This window comes from Paroedura picta, chromosome 11 (genome assembly GCF_049243985.1).
Source record: "Paroedura picta isolate Pp20150507F chromosome 11, Ppicta_v3.0, whole genome shotgun sequence".
Lineage (NCBI taxonomy): Eukaryota > Metazoa > Chordata > Lepidosauria > Squamata > Gekkonidae > Paroedura > Paroedura picta.
Window position 1 is genome coordinate 40,840,728 of NC_135379.1, and position 15,073 is coordinate 40,855,800.

Below are 15,073 nucleotides of genomic sequence, written 5' to 3' on the forward strand. Positions count from 1 at the left end.
GTTTCAGAGTTCTAGAACAGTTTGGATCCATTCTCATTGCCCTCTAATCCATCAATATAGTTTCCAGTATACCCTTGCCCTCAACATTCTGTATCTGTCAGGGGCCTGTGGAAGGCTGCACACCAGACAGAGATTGCAGTAGTTATCCCTTTAATGCAAGGTTCAGTCCTGCTGGCTTATTTGAAGGAGCTGCTTGCAAGAGGGACACTGTGAGGATATACTCCCTTCCACTTTTGTCATAGCAACACTGGGGCAAGAAGCCACCTGCCTCCATTGCTTGCATTAAAGCTTCCCCAGTAGTGGAGTGGAACACTGGATCCAATCCATGGAGATCATACTCTGTGTACTTTATTACCCCATCTGCTTTCCCTGATGAGGTGCTGTTTCTTTTTTCCTTATCTTCATCCATACAATCCTATATTGCAGGCTTTCTCAACCAGGGTTTCCCTGGTAGGGGCTCCTGAATGGGTGAGAGTTAAATAATTGTTATTTTTTTAAAACAAGTTGGTAAACCTTTATCAGGTGATATGACCATATATGGTCATGCTGACCACCACCACCCTCCCCCCATGGCCTATGATTGGCCTGAAGGGGAGGCCCCCTGAGTGGGCGTCTATACAACTATACTTCCAAACTATATTCTCCCAAATCGCACCACTTCTTGTGATTCTCGAAGTCTGATGGATGTTTCAGGAGTTTCTTAACAGTAAAAAAGTTGAGAAAAGCTGGTATACTGTACGTCAGTAGCCCCCAACCATTTTATCACTGGGGACCAGTCAACCCTTGACAATTTTACTGAGGCCCGGGGGGGGGGGGGCGGTAGTCTTTTGCCGAGGGATGTCACTGCCGCCTGAGCCCCTGCTCCACTTGCTTTCCCACTGGTGCCCCTGACTTCCCACCACTCACTGGGGGGCACTGCCAGCAGCAGCTGTGCAGTGCCATGCTGAGGGGGAGCCCAGCCATGGTAGCTGCTGGAGAGCACCAAAGGTGAGCCAGCGGGAGAGTGGCAGAGCAGCCCCTGAGGCAGCAGCTGGAGAGGAAGATGAGGAGCCCCGGCCCGGTACAGACTGATCCACGGACTGGTCCTGGTTCCCGGACCGGGGGTTGGGGACCACTGCTGTACATGATAAAATCTAGCTTATTGCCTGAGATTGTCCCAAGCACGGCAGTAAGTGTAACGCCACAAACTGTTCACAAACATGACAGCTGGTGGGAGAAAAGATCACCGGTTGTATGCTTCCAGGAGTTGGTAGACAAGACAGAGTACTCAGTACTAAGGAATCAAAAGGATGTTGGAGAGGGGCAGGTTTATGGACACATGGGCAAAAAGAAGGAAAAAATGCTCAGTCTCTCTCAAGGACAGAAGACTTCTGTTCTTGATCATACACAGGGGTAAAATTAGTAAATAAAAGAAAATGGTTGCTTCAGAACAACCAAAACAAATCGGGGTTTCTTGTGAGATGTCTGCCCTTTCTGGTATAAAGACTCTGCTACTCAAGGGAAATAACATCTGGTTCTGCAGCACTATTCCAAGAGAAGGCTAGACATGACACATCAATGTCTTTTTCTACACTGCAATTTATTATTTTAACTGTGAACTGCTTCAGTGTTATGTCTAGGCCATTACTACTAGGGATGCTCACACCATTGTCCCTTTATTGCATTATTGCATCGTAAGTAATCTCTTGTGATCCCAGGTTTTATCAACTAAGAAACAATAAAAGGGCCACACTAGTCACAGGAGATAAAAAAAGTAAGTCTGAGGTCAATTGTGCACAAATCAGCTAAACTATATATTATTACTGAGTTAAAATTCCAAAAAAATCCCCTATGTGTTTTGTCAATGGGCTTTGTCAGGGGAATCTGTTCACTTTGCAGTAGTTCTTCAATAAAAGAGTAAAGGTCAGAAAGGTATTTTAACTTGAGTTAAAAAATGCTCCATCACCCTCGGCACAAAGGAAGGGGAAGGGCATTAACAGACCAATGTGCCATTAACAGACAAATGTGCCCACCAACCTGGAACTTTAAATAGCACATTTATTCCTAGTTGGCACAATTGTTTGCCATTTCAAACAGAACACTTGATGTGGACAATGTTCCATGTAGCCTATGCCAAGGGATCTTCCCTCATCTCTGACCCAGAAACTGAGACAACGAATTTGCAACAAAATGAACTGAGACTGAAGACATGCTGAATTTTGGGTGCAGTTACTGAATCCTTCGCTCCTTTCCAATCGAACAGTGATGCTCCAATATACATATGCAGAGTAGAGTGGTGGCTCAATGCTAGAGCACCTGCTTTGCTTACAGAAGGTCCCAGGTTCAATCCCTGGTATCCCTAGTTAAAAGGATCAGGGAGTAGGTGATGTAAAAGAAACCTCAGAGAATTACTGCCAGTCAAAGTAGACCTTGACACACCAGTGTTTCTCAGTCACAATAGTAGGTAGCTCCATTTATTCATATTACTTACAAAAACACAATTACTGGGAATAATCTCTACATGTGTTTTGTTCCAGGATTTTATCTTTAAATTGGCTGAAGAGTTCTGAGAAATTAACATATATTAACATGATCCCAAATTCTCAGAAAAAAATTATAGTCAAAATAAAATACTATTTTATTATTATGCAGAAATTCTAAAACTTGGTGTGGTTTTTATTATTGTCCCATCTTTTTAAATACTATGTTTTCAGCTGTATGAGGAAGGCAGGGACAAATTGCTCACTGTTTCTATTAAGATATCCATTACAGGCTTTGCTACAGAAAGGACTGCAAGATATAAATTCAATAATATATCTTGTTTTATATCTCCCCCCACCCCCCTTCTTAGGAGCTCAATGCAGCATAGATAGTTCTTCCTGCCCAACATCCTCCAGAGATCTTCAGGACAGAATGAAAATCCCAATCTCTAAACCTCAGTTAGCAACACAGCAAGGCAAAACTGTTGCATCCTTTTTGCAATAGGGAGAGAGAAATCTAAACCCATTGAATTCCTACCTTAGTACCCAACTGCTGTAAAGCATATAGAAAAGGGCATGGGAAATTGCCAGATTCCTACCACAGCTGAGTATTTATTCAGGAAATGCTTATGTCACACCTCCAAAATCAGTTTACAATTAAAATAATATGATTGATATGAATACAAATAAGCTGGTAAGACAGAGATTTTAATATAATTTAATATATTTAGTTTATTTAATTTAATATATTTAGTATATATATATATACTATCCATAAAACAGACTCCATGCCAGTAGCATGAAGCAGTTGATAAGACAAAAAAACAATGTTTTGCTTTGACACCTAAAAGACAGTAAAGGATACAGTGTGATTAGAAGTGCAAAGACTCAAACTCCTCATATAAAGAACAGCATGAAACCATACAAAGGAAACTCTCAATTACACTGAGCAACACTGTGGTCTTCTCCATCTCGCATTACTCAATTCATTCCCTCTAAGCAACACAAATGACTTGTTATTTATGCAGTGAGTAGCCATGTTGGTTGGAAGAACAAAGTTTGAGTCTAGTGGCACTTTAAAGACCAACATAGTTTTATTCAAGGTATAAGCGTACATGTAGAGGGTAAGCAGCCCCCAATCGCAAACATTTCCTCACCCACAATAATATAACATCTAATTTAAACATGGACATTGGTACCAGAGCTTGCAATAAACCCAGCTGCCAAATTTGCAACCATATACATTGAGACAACACAATTACTGGACCTAATGTCAACTGCACCATCTTAGGCTTATTCACATGCTCATCTTCCAACATTGTATATGGCATTGAGTGCCAACAGTGCCCCTCAGTTCTCTACATAGGGCAAATAGGTTAAACCCTACATCAATGAATAAATGGATATAAATCTGACATCAAGAATCACAAGGGCTGAAAAACCTATAAAAGAGCACATCGACCTTCCAGAACATTCAATGAGTGACGTCAAAGTAGCTGTTTTATTGCAAAGGAACTTCAGGAACAGACTTGAAAGGGAAATGGGTGAGTTGCAAGTTATTACAACTCTCAGAACAATGGAATCCCCAGGACCTACCAAGGATATTGGCTTACTAGCATCAAAGCACATTTTTAAAAATGGGCTTTGAAAGGGGAAGGGAAGGGGAATGGGGAAGGGAGGCACCAACCCCATCTGTCAAGCCGCAAAGCCCTGTGGCCACCTCTGTGAGGCAGCGGTAGGGATTTGCGAGCCACAGGGAGGCTCCAAACCGCCCTCGCAGCTCCCTCACTGCAGGAGCGTACCTTGTTGCTGCCTCTGTCCTCCTGGGCGCAAATGGAGGCCACAGCAACAAGGCTTCTAGCAGGGAAGGTGGGAGCTGGAGGGCCAATCAGGGTGGGCCTGGACAGTCTCCTCCCAGGAGGCTATTTCCCAAATATATAAGGGAGCGAAATAGTGTTAAGGATCTCACTACATATGCTAACCTCATTTAGCCCTTACATCTGCAATCTCACCAATCCCCCAGAAGGGCTGTACATCCTCTTTATTTTATATTTGTAACAATAGTAAGAGGTAATGTCACACGATGACTGGCAGAATGTAATGTCACTTGGAATGGTAGATAGAAAGGTATTTCTCCGGTCTACGCAGCCAATCACTTCGAAGATGCTGCTGCTGTAAGGTCGCCTGGAGAGGAGCGGGATAGAGTGCAACGGCCATTAATTCTCAGCATTCCACAATTAATCTCCCATTTTGACATATTTATTTCCTTCTCTGTTCCCCCCGCGATTTAAACCCAAAGAAATGGTAGCCATCTATGCTAAGCTGGCTCTCACTGCCCACATGCATGAGCTACGTGCAAGCACACGAAACCTCATGCTCTGAAGAGAACGCCGTTGGTCTTCAAGGGCTCCACTTGGGTTACTTCTGCGCAAGCGCGACTCAACCGCCCAGGCTAACGAACCTTGAGCTCCCCAAGAGCCCCCTCCCCTCTCTCCTCTCCCCTAACGGGCCAATCACTAGTTTCGGACCCTACGTCCTCCCCTGCCGGCATTCACGAGCCCGACGTTCGCCGTCGGCCCCCATTGGCTGGGAGAAGCCTTTCCGTTCCGTGGGGAGGGCGAGCAGGGAGCAACGCGCACGCGTACTCCCACCTCCTCGCGCTCCTGCCCAATAAGGTACGCCTCAGAGGCCTACGTCAGCAGAGCGCTCACCGCGCTCGGCTCCGCCCTTCGCTCTCTCTCCCCCCCACCGCCTCCCACCCTTTTCCTTGGGCTGTGTCAAGCGGCGGCCACCAACGTGGAGAGCGGAAGCCGCCTGGCCGCCTTCGAACGGGCGCCGCCGCCGCCGCGCGAGGCAGGGAGGCGACGGTTGCGGGCGACCCCCTCCTAGCGGCCCCCCGGCGAGGCGGGATCGGCTGCCGGGCGGCCGCACGTGAGACTGCTGGGTGGCTCCCCTCGCGCCGCCAGGGCGTTGGAGCAGCCCAACCGCCCGGCGCGAGGGCGACGCGTCCAGCCAGTCGGCCGCAGCACGAGGCGGAGGAGGAGGGGCCGCCGCCATGGCCGAGACTGAGGAGAGGAGCCTGGACGACTTCTTCGCCAAGCGCGACAAGAAGAAGCGGAAAGAGAAGAGCGGCCGGGGAGGAGGCCCCGCCAACGCCGCCGCCTCGGCTTCCTCGGCGCTCTCGTCCAACGCCGCCAATGCCGGGGGGCTGGGCGGAAGCCGGCAGGCCGAGGGCGGCGGCGGCTCGGGGGGCACGACCGGCGCCAACCCCGCGTCCTCGAGGGCCATGAACAAGGTAGGGGCGGTGGGGGGGGCGAGGAGTGGGGGGGCGGGGGAGCTCTCCCTGACTGCTTCCTGTGGGCGTTGGTGGCTTCCTGCCGGCAGAGGGCGCAGCCGCGGGGTCAGGGGCCTGCCTCTGGGGCGTGGGGATCGAGCGCACGACGCCCACCTTGGGGTCTCGGGGGGGGGGGCTTCCCTTCCCTTGGGGAACAGGTGGGCGGCGGGGCTCCCGCGTCAGAGACGCCCGAAGTGGGGCCCCGCCTGGCCTCCCGTTCTGCCATCCCGGGCGTTCCCGCTGCAGGGATCTCGTGCTTTCCTGAGCCCTCGGAGTTGAGTCCAACTAGCGACTTAACCCGTGGTCAGATCGGGATTGAGATCGGCCGCCGTGGCCTGGAGCCAGCTGGGCAGTAGCTCGCTCGTTCTCTCGGTGTGTGTCTTTCTCGAGCTGCGGTAGTTCGTTACCGTTATTTCAACTTTGGAAGGAAAGGGCGTTCAGAAAGAAAGACATCGTGCCGCTGGCTGCAATATGACAGTCCAGCCTCTTCCAGTGGAAAAAATGGCCTCCAAAGCGGAGTTCTTGAAAATTTAAAATAGCGTTCTCCATGCAATGAATATTAAGGAAATGGCACTTGTTATAGGAGTGGCGGTGTTCAGTGTTGGAGGCAGTTTTAAGGTTTCACCTTTAAAAAAAAAATTGGACTTTAAATTCTTGAACTTACAGAAGACATTGCCGAAGACTGCTACAGGTTGTTCCCAGCCATTAATGTACAGAGGCTCAGCATATGATTCATTCACTTGCCCAGCAAGACTGCTCTCTGAGTGTTGAGCAGCTGAATGCCTACCAGTGGTTTTGAAGAGTGGATGGACTCAAACAGTATTTATTTATTTTATTTACAGTATTTTATAAACAGTAAACCCCTCAAACCACTTGTAGCGGAACAACCACTTGTTTGTGCATATCATTACTATGACAAGGCAAAACAACTATGCCACTAGTATGTTTTGCTGCTAGGCCTATAAGACCACATATTAAAGTAGTTATTGACCTGAGCCTGTATGGGGAGGGGCAATATAGAAATTAAATAAAAACTTGCTATTTAAATGCCTTATTTGGCTTTCCATTGAATTCTACTAAAACATGAGCAAAAAAAAATGAAAGTAATCTTCAAGAATTTTGAAAGCCTAAAAGCATTTTGGGCCAATAAAATGTGCTGCAGTTGCACTTTGTCTTCCTAATTCACCATCTCTAGCATACCTAAGCACTCTGTTTCTTATTGAAATGGGCTTGAACTAGAGTTTGGACCAGCTAGTAGGGAAATGAGGAAGTGAAATGATTGGGGAGCTGCGTATCATTTCTGTCTAAAATTTGTTTTTTCCTGGAATGTGATTTCCCATCCTCAGTAACTGTTTTGGTTACCCAGAAAGAACTCTGTTAGCAAGTGCTATTTATTATAGTATTTGATTAAAAATCATACTGGGAAGTACAGTTTTAGTGTTCGCCACTGGTAGTGGTTTCCACACTGAAATGTCTTCCTAAAAGGATAAGGATGGAGCCTTTGCACTTGTATGTTTCTGAAGCAGAAGAAACTTTAGCTGACAAAAAGCTGACTATCTTTCTACTCTAATCCTATTTGTAACTCACTGTAGAAAGTTGGAAGCTGGTATGGTATAGTGACTAGTGCTGGGCTAGGACTGCTGATGTCTGGGTTCAGATTCTTAACTCATCCATGAAACTTTGTGAGTAATTTCAAGACAGTCACTCCCTGTCTCAACCTAACCTACCTTACATTGTGGTTGTCAGAATAAAATTGAATGCAGGAAAATGTTGTATGGTCAGATGGATTTAAATGTGCATTTTTATATAAGGCTTTACGTGGCCTGGGTCCTACCTATCTGTGGGACCGCTTATCTATTTATACTCCCCCCCCAGGGTGTGAATTTACTGGTTGTCCTGGGCCCCCAGGATATACACCTAGCCCTGGCCCCAACCTGGTGGAATGAGCTCCCAGAAGAGCTAAGGGCTCTGTTGGACTTGTCAGCTTTCAACAGAGCCTGCAAGACAGAGCTCTTCTGCCCAGAGCAGTACCCAGAGTTGCCATCTGAGGATCTCTTAAGTTGAGGCGAACTAGGTTCCTTGCTCCCAGGTAGCTCCCAGTTTCCCTTGCTGAACGGGGGAATGGGCTGGTATTTTATTATCCGCCATCTTGTTATATTATTATTATTATTATTATTATTATTATTATGTTATTGTATTAATGGAGTATTTTAGGGTATTTTATTGTATTTTATTGATCTTGTAAACCACCCCAAGACATTCAATATATAAATATAAATAAATAATAAATATATTCTGTATTCTGAACTGCAGGGGTCTTTTGCATAACAGGAAAAAACATGGCAAAAACAAATTACACATTACCTTCATGTTTACCCATTTTCAAATAAAAATTTTATTATTAAATTACACACAATCAACAGACAATCCCCAACAACAAAACCCCAACCCATCTCTGTAGCTTCGTCAATCTTTTGATACTTTTAAACAATGTCCATTTCATATATTACATTTCATCCATTAATCATAATTCAAGTCTCAAGTTACAATATGAATTCACATACCTTACAGTCTGAAAATTTCCTTAGGTAATTTGCCAAATCAATCCAAATTATATTGAAATCTTGATTCTTTTTCTTCCCTTGAATTACTTTAATGTTATTTATTAATTTTTCCAAAATAATAACTGCCTTATTTTCTTTTGCCAATTATCTAATGAATTATTATCTGTGTTTTCCCAGTTAGTGGCAATTATCAATCTGGCTGTTACAAATAACATTTTGAAGCATTACACTAAAAGTGTGTTTCATGCCCTGTTCTGTCAAGGGCAAACATGTGCTGTGAAACCTAAGCAATAGATACAAACAGTACTAAAATGCTGAGCCTCTTATGCCTGAGCAGATCACATCCATTAAATGGTTTCAAAGGTCATATTTAAATAGGTTATTAAAAAACAGCAATGTAATTCTGTGCCTTCCTATGATACTAATTTTGACTTTAGAACTGGATTTTCTGCCACAGGTGTGTGTGGGGGGATACCTTTTTGTTCTTTCGTGGTTGCTTTATGAGTTTCAGTGTGAAGTGCCTGATAATGAGCTAGTATACTTGCCTCTTTCAGGAAGAGGACGACTGGAAGGAGTTTGAGCAGGAAGAAATTGACTATAGTGGTCTCAGAGTTCAATCCATGCAAATAAGGTACTACTGTCTTGAGAATACAAATCTATTGAAATAATTTTTAATCAATATTCTGTGTTTACCTGAATGAAGCAGATTCTTTGTAAAATTAGCTAACTGAGATTGGCTTCACTTTAACGGTTAAAGAAATGCCACTGGTCAAGTCATCCTTAAAATCACTTACCACATGATAGCTTGTTTTGCTTCAAAGCAATCCCTACTGTGTGCAAATTTGAACCATGTTGTACTCTTAACGATTTTTACATAATGTGTCAGCTGAACTAGAAGCAGGCTGAATGTTTAAACTTGTTCCTAGATGTTTTCATTTCATAAGGAGCACTGAAGTTATCAGAGTGTTGCATTCTCTTAATCTTATTTTTAATTATCACATGGGCAGCAACTGTATTGGGATTATTAGCTTGTCCTTCCCCTTCAGCTGTATAATTCTTGCAGCCTTTGTACTCTATACTTGACTTACTTTTGGCCTTTAGCGGTTTCTGCTCAGGCCATCCCTTTTATTTGTAAGACATCACTGTGCTCATATGGAGAGCATAGCAAAATACATAGAAATCTTTGTTTTATTTTAGATCACAACATAGTATAACCACCACTGAAGCCTATGTGCTTACAGCCCAAAATATGAAACAAGTAGTGTGTTGTATAAGTTCATAGTATGTAAATGGTAGATATGCACACTACTTTTTGCTTTTTCCCCTCAGTGAAAAAGATGATGATGAAGGTGAAAAGAGAGAAGAACCAAGGGATTACAGTGAAGAATCTGGTGGTGGTGTGGACAGATCATCTGGCCCATGGAATAGGTCTGCTACTACACAAAACCCTGTTGTTGAAATAGTTGGTAAGTTGTTATTTACCCATATTCGTTTTAACCAGGACTTTCCATTACTGTACTGATGATGATCAAAATAGAAAGCTAAAGCTGTCAATCTCATGGTAACGGCAGTACTGCTAATTCTGAATGGATATAGTGGTGTCAGCACCTCTGGGTTTTTTAATTCATATCCGAATGGGGGAAGGCCATTTTGCTAGGGGCTGGGTAGCTTAGTTGAGGAATTAGCTCTATTCTAAAAGTTATGGCTTTACATGTCAATATTGTGGGCATGTGACTTGAACTGTTAGGGAAAATTTTATTACATTTTCATTTAGGCAATGTATATAATTATCTTTCTCCCGACAGTCAGGCCTGATTAAAGCAAGAAGGGGGGATAGCAGAGTACTATTTCTCCTCTGGGTAGATCACATTTGTTATAATTGCCTGGGAACAGATGATGCCTGCCTTTGCTCAAGAATGATGTGCATGGTTTTTCTTTACTATTCTGTATGTAAAACATGTTATACTGTTTATTGGCGGAACAGAGTCACCCAGCTGGCTGCATATGGGTCAGTGCTGAATCAAACCCGACTTGCCAGATTAGAAGTCTGCACTCCTAACCACAAAACCAAGCTGGCTCTCAGGAATTTGAAGACTAGATACTAAGGAGCTGTTCCATTGTTACGTTGTTTGGTAGTCTTTGTGTAAAATAGTTTTGATAATAGCTTGCCTGTTAGAACAAAGAACCAGGTTGTTTCATTCAATGAAGACTCAGTATCTTCAGACGGTTAGATGGTATACAGTGCTCTGTATGAAGTTATGCCACTGTGTTCCAAACTGGCACATGCATTCACTTATGTTGTTTGTACATTTTGTCTTAAATCACTTATTAGAAAGCCCAGAGCCTGTCCCATCCAGTGGAGTATATAGGCCACCTGGTGCTAGAGAAACCAGGACACGGAAAGCACCGCAAGGACCCCCAGAAATCTATAGTGATACACAATTTCCATCATTGCAGTCCACTGCCAAGCATGTAGATACCAGAAAGTAAGTATGGTCATAGTATAGTTGCCTCATAACATTGCTTTTTTCCTAATCCTTCAGAGTTTTCTAATCCTGTCCACAGAAATCAGACAAAGCCGTATGTGACATGATAGGCACCCAAAGAAGCAAGCAGACTTTGAATATATAAATATACATGTGGATTGTATTCTTGCATGTCCTGACATTAAACAATTATTTGATATTCAGAGACTGATTAGAGGGATGGGGTAATAGAGTACTGGGAAGTGGATTCCTTGGTTGTGCCAGGTGTCAAATGAGAATGGATCTTAAATTTAATTGGCCATTCGTGGGATTTCAAAACTTTCAGTAACTTAACAGAAGAAATAAGGCTTTGCTTTAATTTTGTGCCTCCTTGAGTAGCTTGGTTAGCTAAACTACAACTTAGACTTTGGTTTGCTGGTTCTAGTCGTGTCTGTCTGGAACCAAATGTTCTCAAAGATTCTGGCCTTATCTCTGTCACAATCTCACGGGTCTGGAACTTAGTTTAGTATAGTACTTTATATACATCCAGATCTTGAGTGTACTTAAGAGAATCTTTTGAGTTTGAACCATAGGCTTCCATGCCTTGTTACAGGCAGATTATGAGACTCTTCTCAGTATACATGTGAGACCGTTGATAAATCTTCAAACCTCCTTTGTTCTTGTAATTTTCTGGAATGAAGTCTGTACTTCCAAACATGTAACACTAAATTGGACATAAATATTCAGAATTGTTTATGGTGGTATATTCTATTATGGAGTCCATTATATCCATAATGCAGGGAACTATGCCAGTAACCCTGCTGGATTTCCTTTTTGTCTTTTAAAGACAGCAAATCCTCAGCTGTGCCATTGTGATTCAAAAGCAGTTTCTGTAATGGGATTATTAGTCTCTTGTAGTAATCCCTGTAGACATGCGCAGGACCATAGCCATGCTTCTGAGTTCCCTGGCTTGTATGCCATAACACCATTGTGTCAGTGGCCCAAGCCATGGAACTTTGTGACTAAAGCTTAGTGTCATTGAACTAATATTTCTGAGGGGCAAGTGCATTTAAGACCCTTACTGATTACATTTATTTTCCCTTAGGGATAAAGAAATGGAGAAGAGCTTTGAAGTAGTAAAACACAAAAATAGAGGTAGGGATGAGGTTTCAAAAACCCAGGCAACTAAACTTCAGCTAGACAACCAATATGCTGTGCTTGGGAATCAGTAAAGCTGCACACACATTACAATTAAGGAATGGTTATTTGATACCCTTCCAGTCTAAGGTAACTAAACTACAGCTATTGTGAACATGCCGTCTCCTTTCTGCTGGATCTACTGCAGCAAGTGCAGACTACTTTGACGTAAGTGATTGGCTCTTCTGCACTTAATATGGTACAACTGATTTCTTCTTTGGATGTAAGAGATATTAATGTAAGTGGCCGAACAAGAGTCCCCAGTATTTTGATTACTCTGCAAAACTATCGGCAGCCAGTGGTTATTTCAAATCTTTTTATGTTCAGATACTGAGCCTTCGTAAGGGTTGACTACCTCAGACTTGCTGCACTCATTGTGGACACCATGTGGATCACAACTTCTGGAAAAGGTTACAACTCTTTAGTGGCCATCTGAAACTCGAAACCAGCTCTACTGGATTCCTCTCAGCAATCCTGCAGAAGTCAGCCATCTGGGTTCTGATTTACTATAAATAACAAATTGAAGTGACCTTAAATGAGCAACTTGTCCTGTGCCCCAAACTTACAACATCCTCTCACATGTAGCCATAACTGACTAGAAACCTCTAGTATATACCACTTTCAGAAATATGCAGTGTACTGTTGAGCTGTAGTTTGTTTACCTTAATTTGACTTAAGTTATCAGAAATACACAACCAGATAGAAAATGTAGGGAGACTAGTCTGCATATATTAACTTTTTCAACTATGTAAACTCTTCTTCATTTAAAAAAATATGCCTTTCCTGGCTTGAGAAATTGCAGTATAGTCAAGTAGCAGCATGGAATATGCAGACTGTCCATATTTAATAATTTTTTTCTTCTCTGGGGTTCAAGGGATGAGGATTTCTGTAGGTTTGCATTCAGTGGCCAGAAAGGTCTGTGCTCCCTTAGCATCTGGAGCGTATTTTGGAAAAACACATGCCATATACTTAGCTTTAACTTTGTATTACGGCAAGTAACAGCTGCTGATCGCACACTGTTGTGTTTGCATAATGGAAGTAACTACATGTCAAGTGAAAAATGTCCTTTGTTGTGGCTTCTTACTGGTTGAAATTCGGAAATATTTTGGGAATAAGATGTTGCATTTACAGCATTTTTTCCTCTGCTGCCCAAAGATTCAGTGATGACTTCAATTACAGGTCACTCTTTTGACCAGTTATGTCCATTTCTTTGGAGAGAAGCTAGTATAATAGTACTTTGTGCTAAGATTTGTGCTATATTGTACCGTGTGATATTGACAGTGGCTAGAACTCCATTCAAATCCTAAAGATGTTCCTGCATAAAGGAGATTAATCCTGTTTAATTTTTCCTTGCATCCAAAATTTGGTGTTACTGATACTGGTATTGTCTCTAAAGAACTGATTATTGGCAATGGTGTCAAATCATTGGTTTATAGAAAAACCAACTGTTTTCTCTCAGTACTTAGAATGGCATCCGCCTTATTTCTGTAAAGAATTGCTCTCCATAACCCAAATGGCTACTAAACAGTTGCATTTTTATATAGATATAAAGTAACAAAAGCCAGGCTTCTGGGTGCTCACATCACTGAACGTAAACCTACAGCTGATACTGTTGAACCGTATATATTTCGTGAAATGCATTTGCCAAGAAAACATTAGCAGGATATTAAAGCTGAAGAACTAAGATTATGTGGATTTGTATGTCACTTAATGGCATAGTGGAAACATAAGATTTTCAGTACCAGCTTTGACATTTTATGAAGTTGTTATTACACAGAAATCAAGTTTTACTATACTGTGATAGGGTAGATGAAGCTGTCCTTTGTATCTTCACTTGAGTTCTTGGGCATGGTTGGCAGAGCAAGAAAACATTGTAACAATTAATAAATATAATAAATGGAAATGTACATGAATTCTGGAGTCTAATGAATCTTTACATGTAGATATGATGATGCCATGCATCATTAATCATGATAAAAACTTATGTATGATTGGGAAGTTGAAACTCCTATGCAGGTCATTGATCTCCACATGTGCATAGATTTGGACTGTAAATCATCAGCTGTGCACTACTGATAATGGTGTCCATCCCTTTGGTTTGCTTGGTAAATCTGATCACTGTCTACCTCATGGTTGCATATATTGCCACTAGCAAACTCCACTGCTTAAAGTAATTTCCTGCTCTTGGTAAGGAAACAGCATGGCTGAGGTTGGCAGTCAGTTATTGGTACTTAAGCAGACTTGCTTGCTGATCCATAGTAAACTTTTTGTAACCTTCAATTTGGGGGCTTTTGCAAGTATAAGACTTTTTCACACTGAAAAGCATAGACATTGAAACATATATTTTTGTCTAAGTCACCAAACAGCTTCAGAAAACAAAATACAATTCCAAATCTTGGTCCAACATATAATTCCTTTTACACCACTGAATTCTATAACAGTTAAAACTTGTCCACTTAGGACTTTATATTACCCTACCGCCTTGGCAGACTTGTGTGTGCTTAGGGGGTAAATTTGTATGAAGTGTATTACTTCATGACTGAAGTTAATGCTTAATGCTTAGGTATTTTTCCCATTAAAAAGTCTGCTGTATAAGTACTTTACTAGGGTCTGTAGGGAAAGGAAGAATACCACTTGAGTTAATCCGGAGTACAATTGAGTGATGCTTCATTCTGGATTCTGGCTGAGTTAGTTTTGCTGAATGCATTTCAGTTTTAGCTGGTGGTGGAAAAAATTGTTGGATCCTATTTGGTAACCAAAATAGAACATAAGGGAAAAGAAAGGGCTAAATGTTGAGTGATCTCTCAAGCATATAATTACAATTTTTTAAATTAGGGTCACTCTGTAAAACTTAAGCTCGGATTCTGTGGACGTTTGAAAAGGCGGTGGGGTAGATGCAGATGGTGGGTGAAAAGGCTGATAATTACCTTTCCTGTTTTAACTGACAGTGCCTTCTACCATCAGAAAACATAGGTAAGATCCTTCCAGCCAGTGTTTTAGCAGAAAGTTCAGACTAGCCCTAATTAGACTCCAAAAACCAAAGCTAACTGCTGG

The 15,073-nt window shown here is 42.4% G+C and overlaps 1 protein-coding gene across 2 annotated transcripts; it reads left to right on the top strand.

The window, feature by feature from the left end:
• The first annotated feature begins 5,181 nt into the window (after positions 1-5,181).
• On the top strand, positions 5,182-13,932 carry CDV3 (CDV3 homolog). Of its 2 annotated transcripts, none has more exons than XM_077302668.1 (5): positions 5,182-5,754; positions 8,912-8,988; positions 9,687-9,823; positions 10,690-10,843; positions 11,928-13,932. In XM_077302668.1, the coding sequence occupies exons 1-5, from the start codon at positions 5,515-5,517 to the stop codon at positions 12,052-12,054; spliced, it is 735 nt and encodes a 244-aa protein (XP_077158783.1). In that variant the 5' UTR covers positions 5,182-5,514; the 3' UTR covers positions 12,055-13,932. The 2 variants fall into 2 exon arrangements, with proteins under 2 accessions (XP_077158783.1, XP_077158784.1); XM_077302669.1 differs by having other exon boundaries at positions 5,185-5,754; positions 12,347-13,932.
• Positions 13,933-15,073: the final 1,141 nt, after the last annotated feature.

What these genes read in the sequence shown, in the direction of transcription:
- CDV3 (XM_077302668.1), top strand. Translation starts at nt 5,515, where the DNA reads ATGGCCGAGACTGAGGAGAGGAGCCTGGACGACTTCTTCGCCAAGCGC. An exon ending in CCTCGAGGGCCATGAACAAG is followed by an intron (nt 5,755 to 8,911) that starts GTAGGGGCGGTG and finishes TGCCTCTTTCAG; the next exon opens with GAAGAGGACGACTGGAAGGA. An exon ending in CCCTGTTGTTGAAATAGTTG is followed by an intron (nt 9,824 to 10,689) that starts GTAAGTTGTTAT and finishes ATCACTTATTAG; the next exon opens with AAAGCCCAGAGCCTGTCCCA.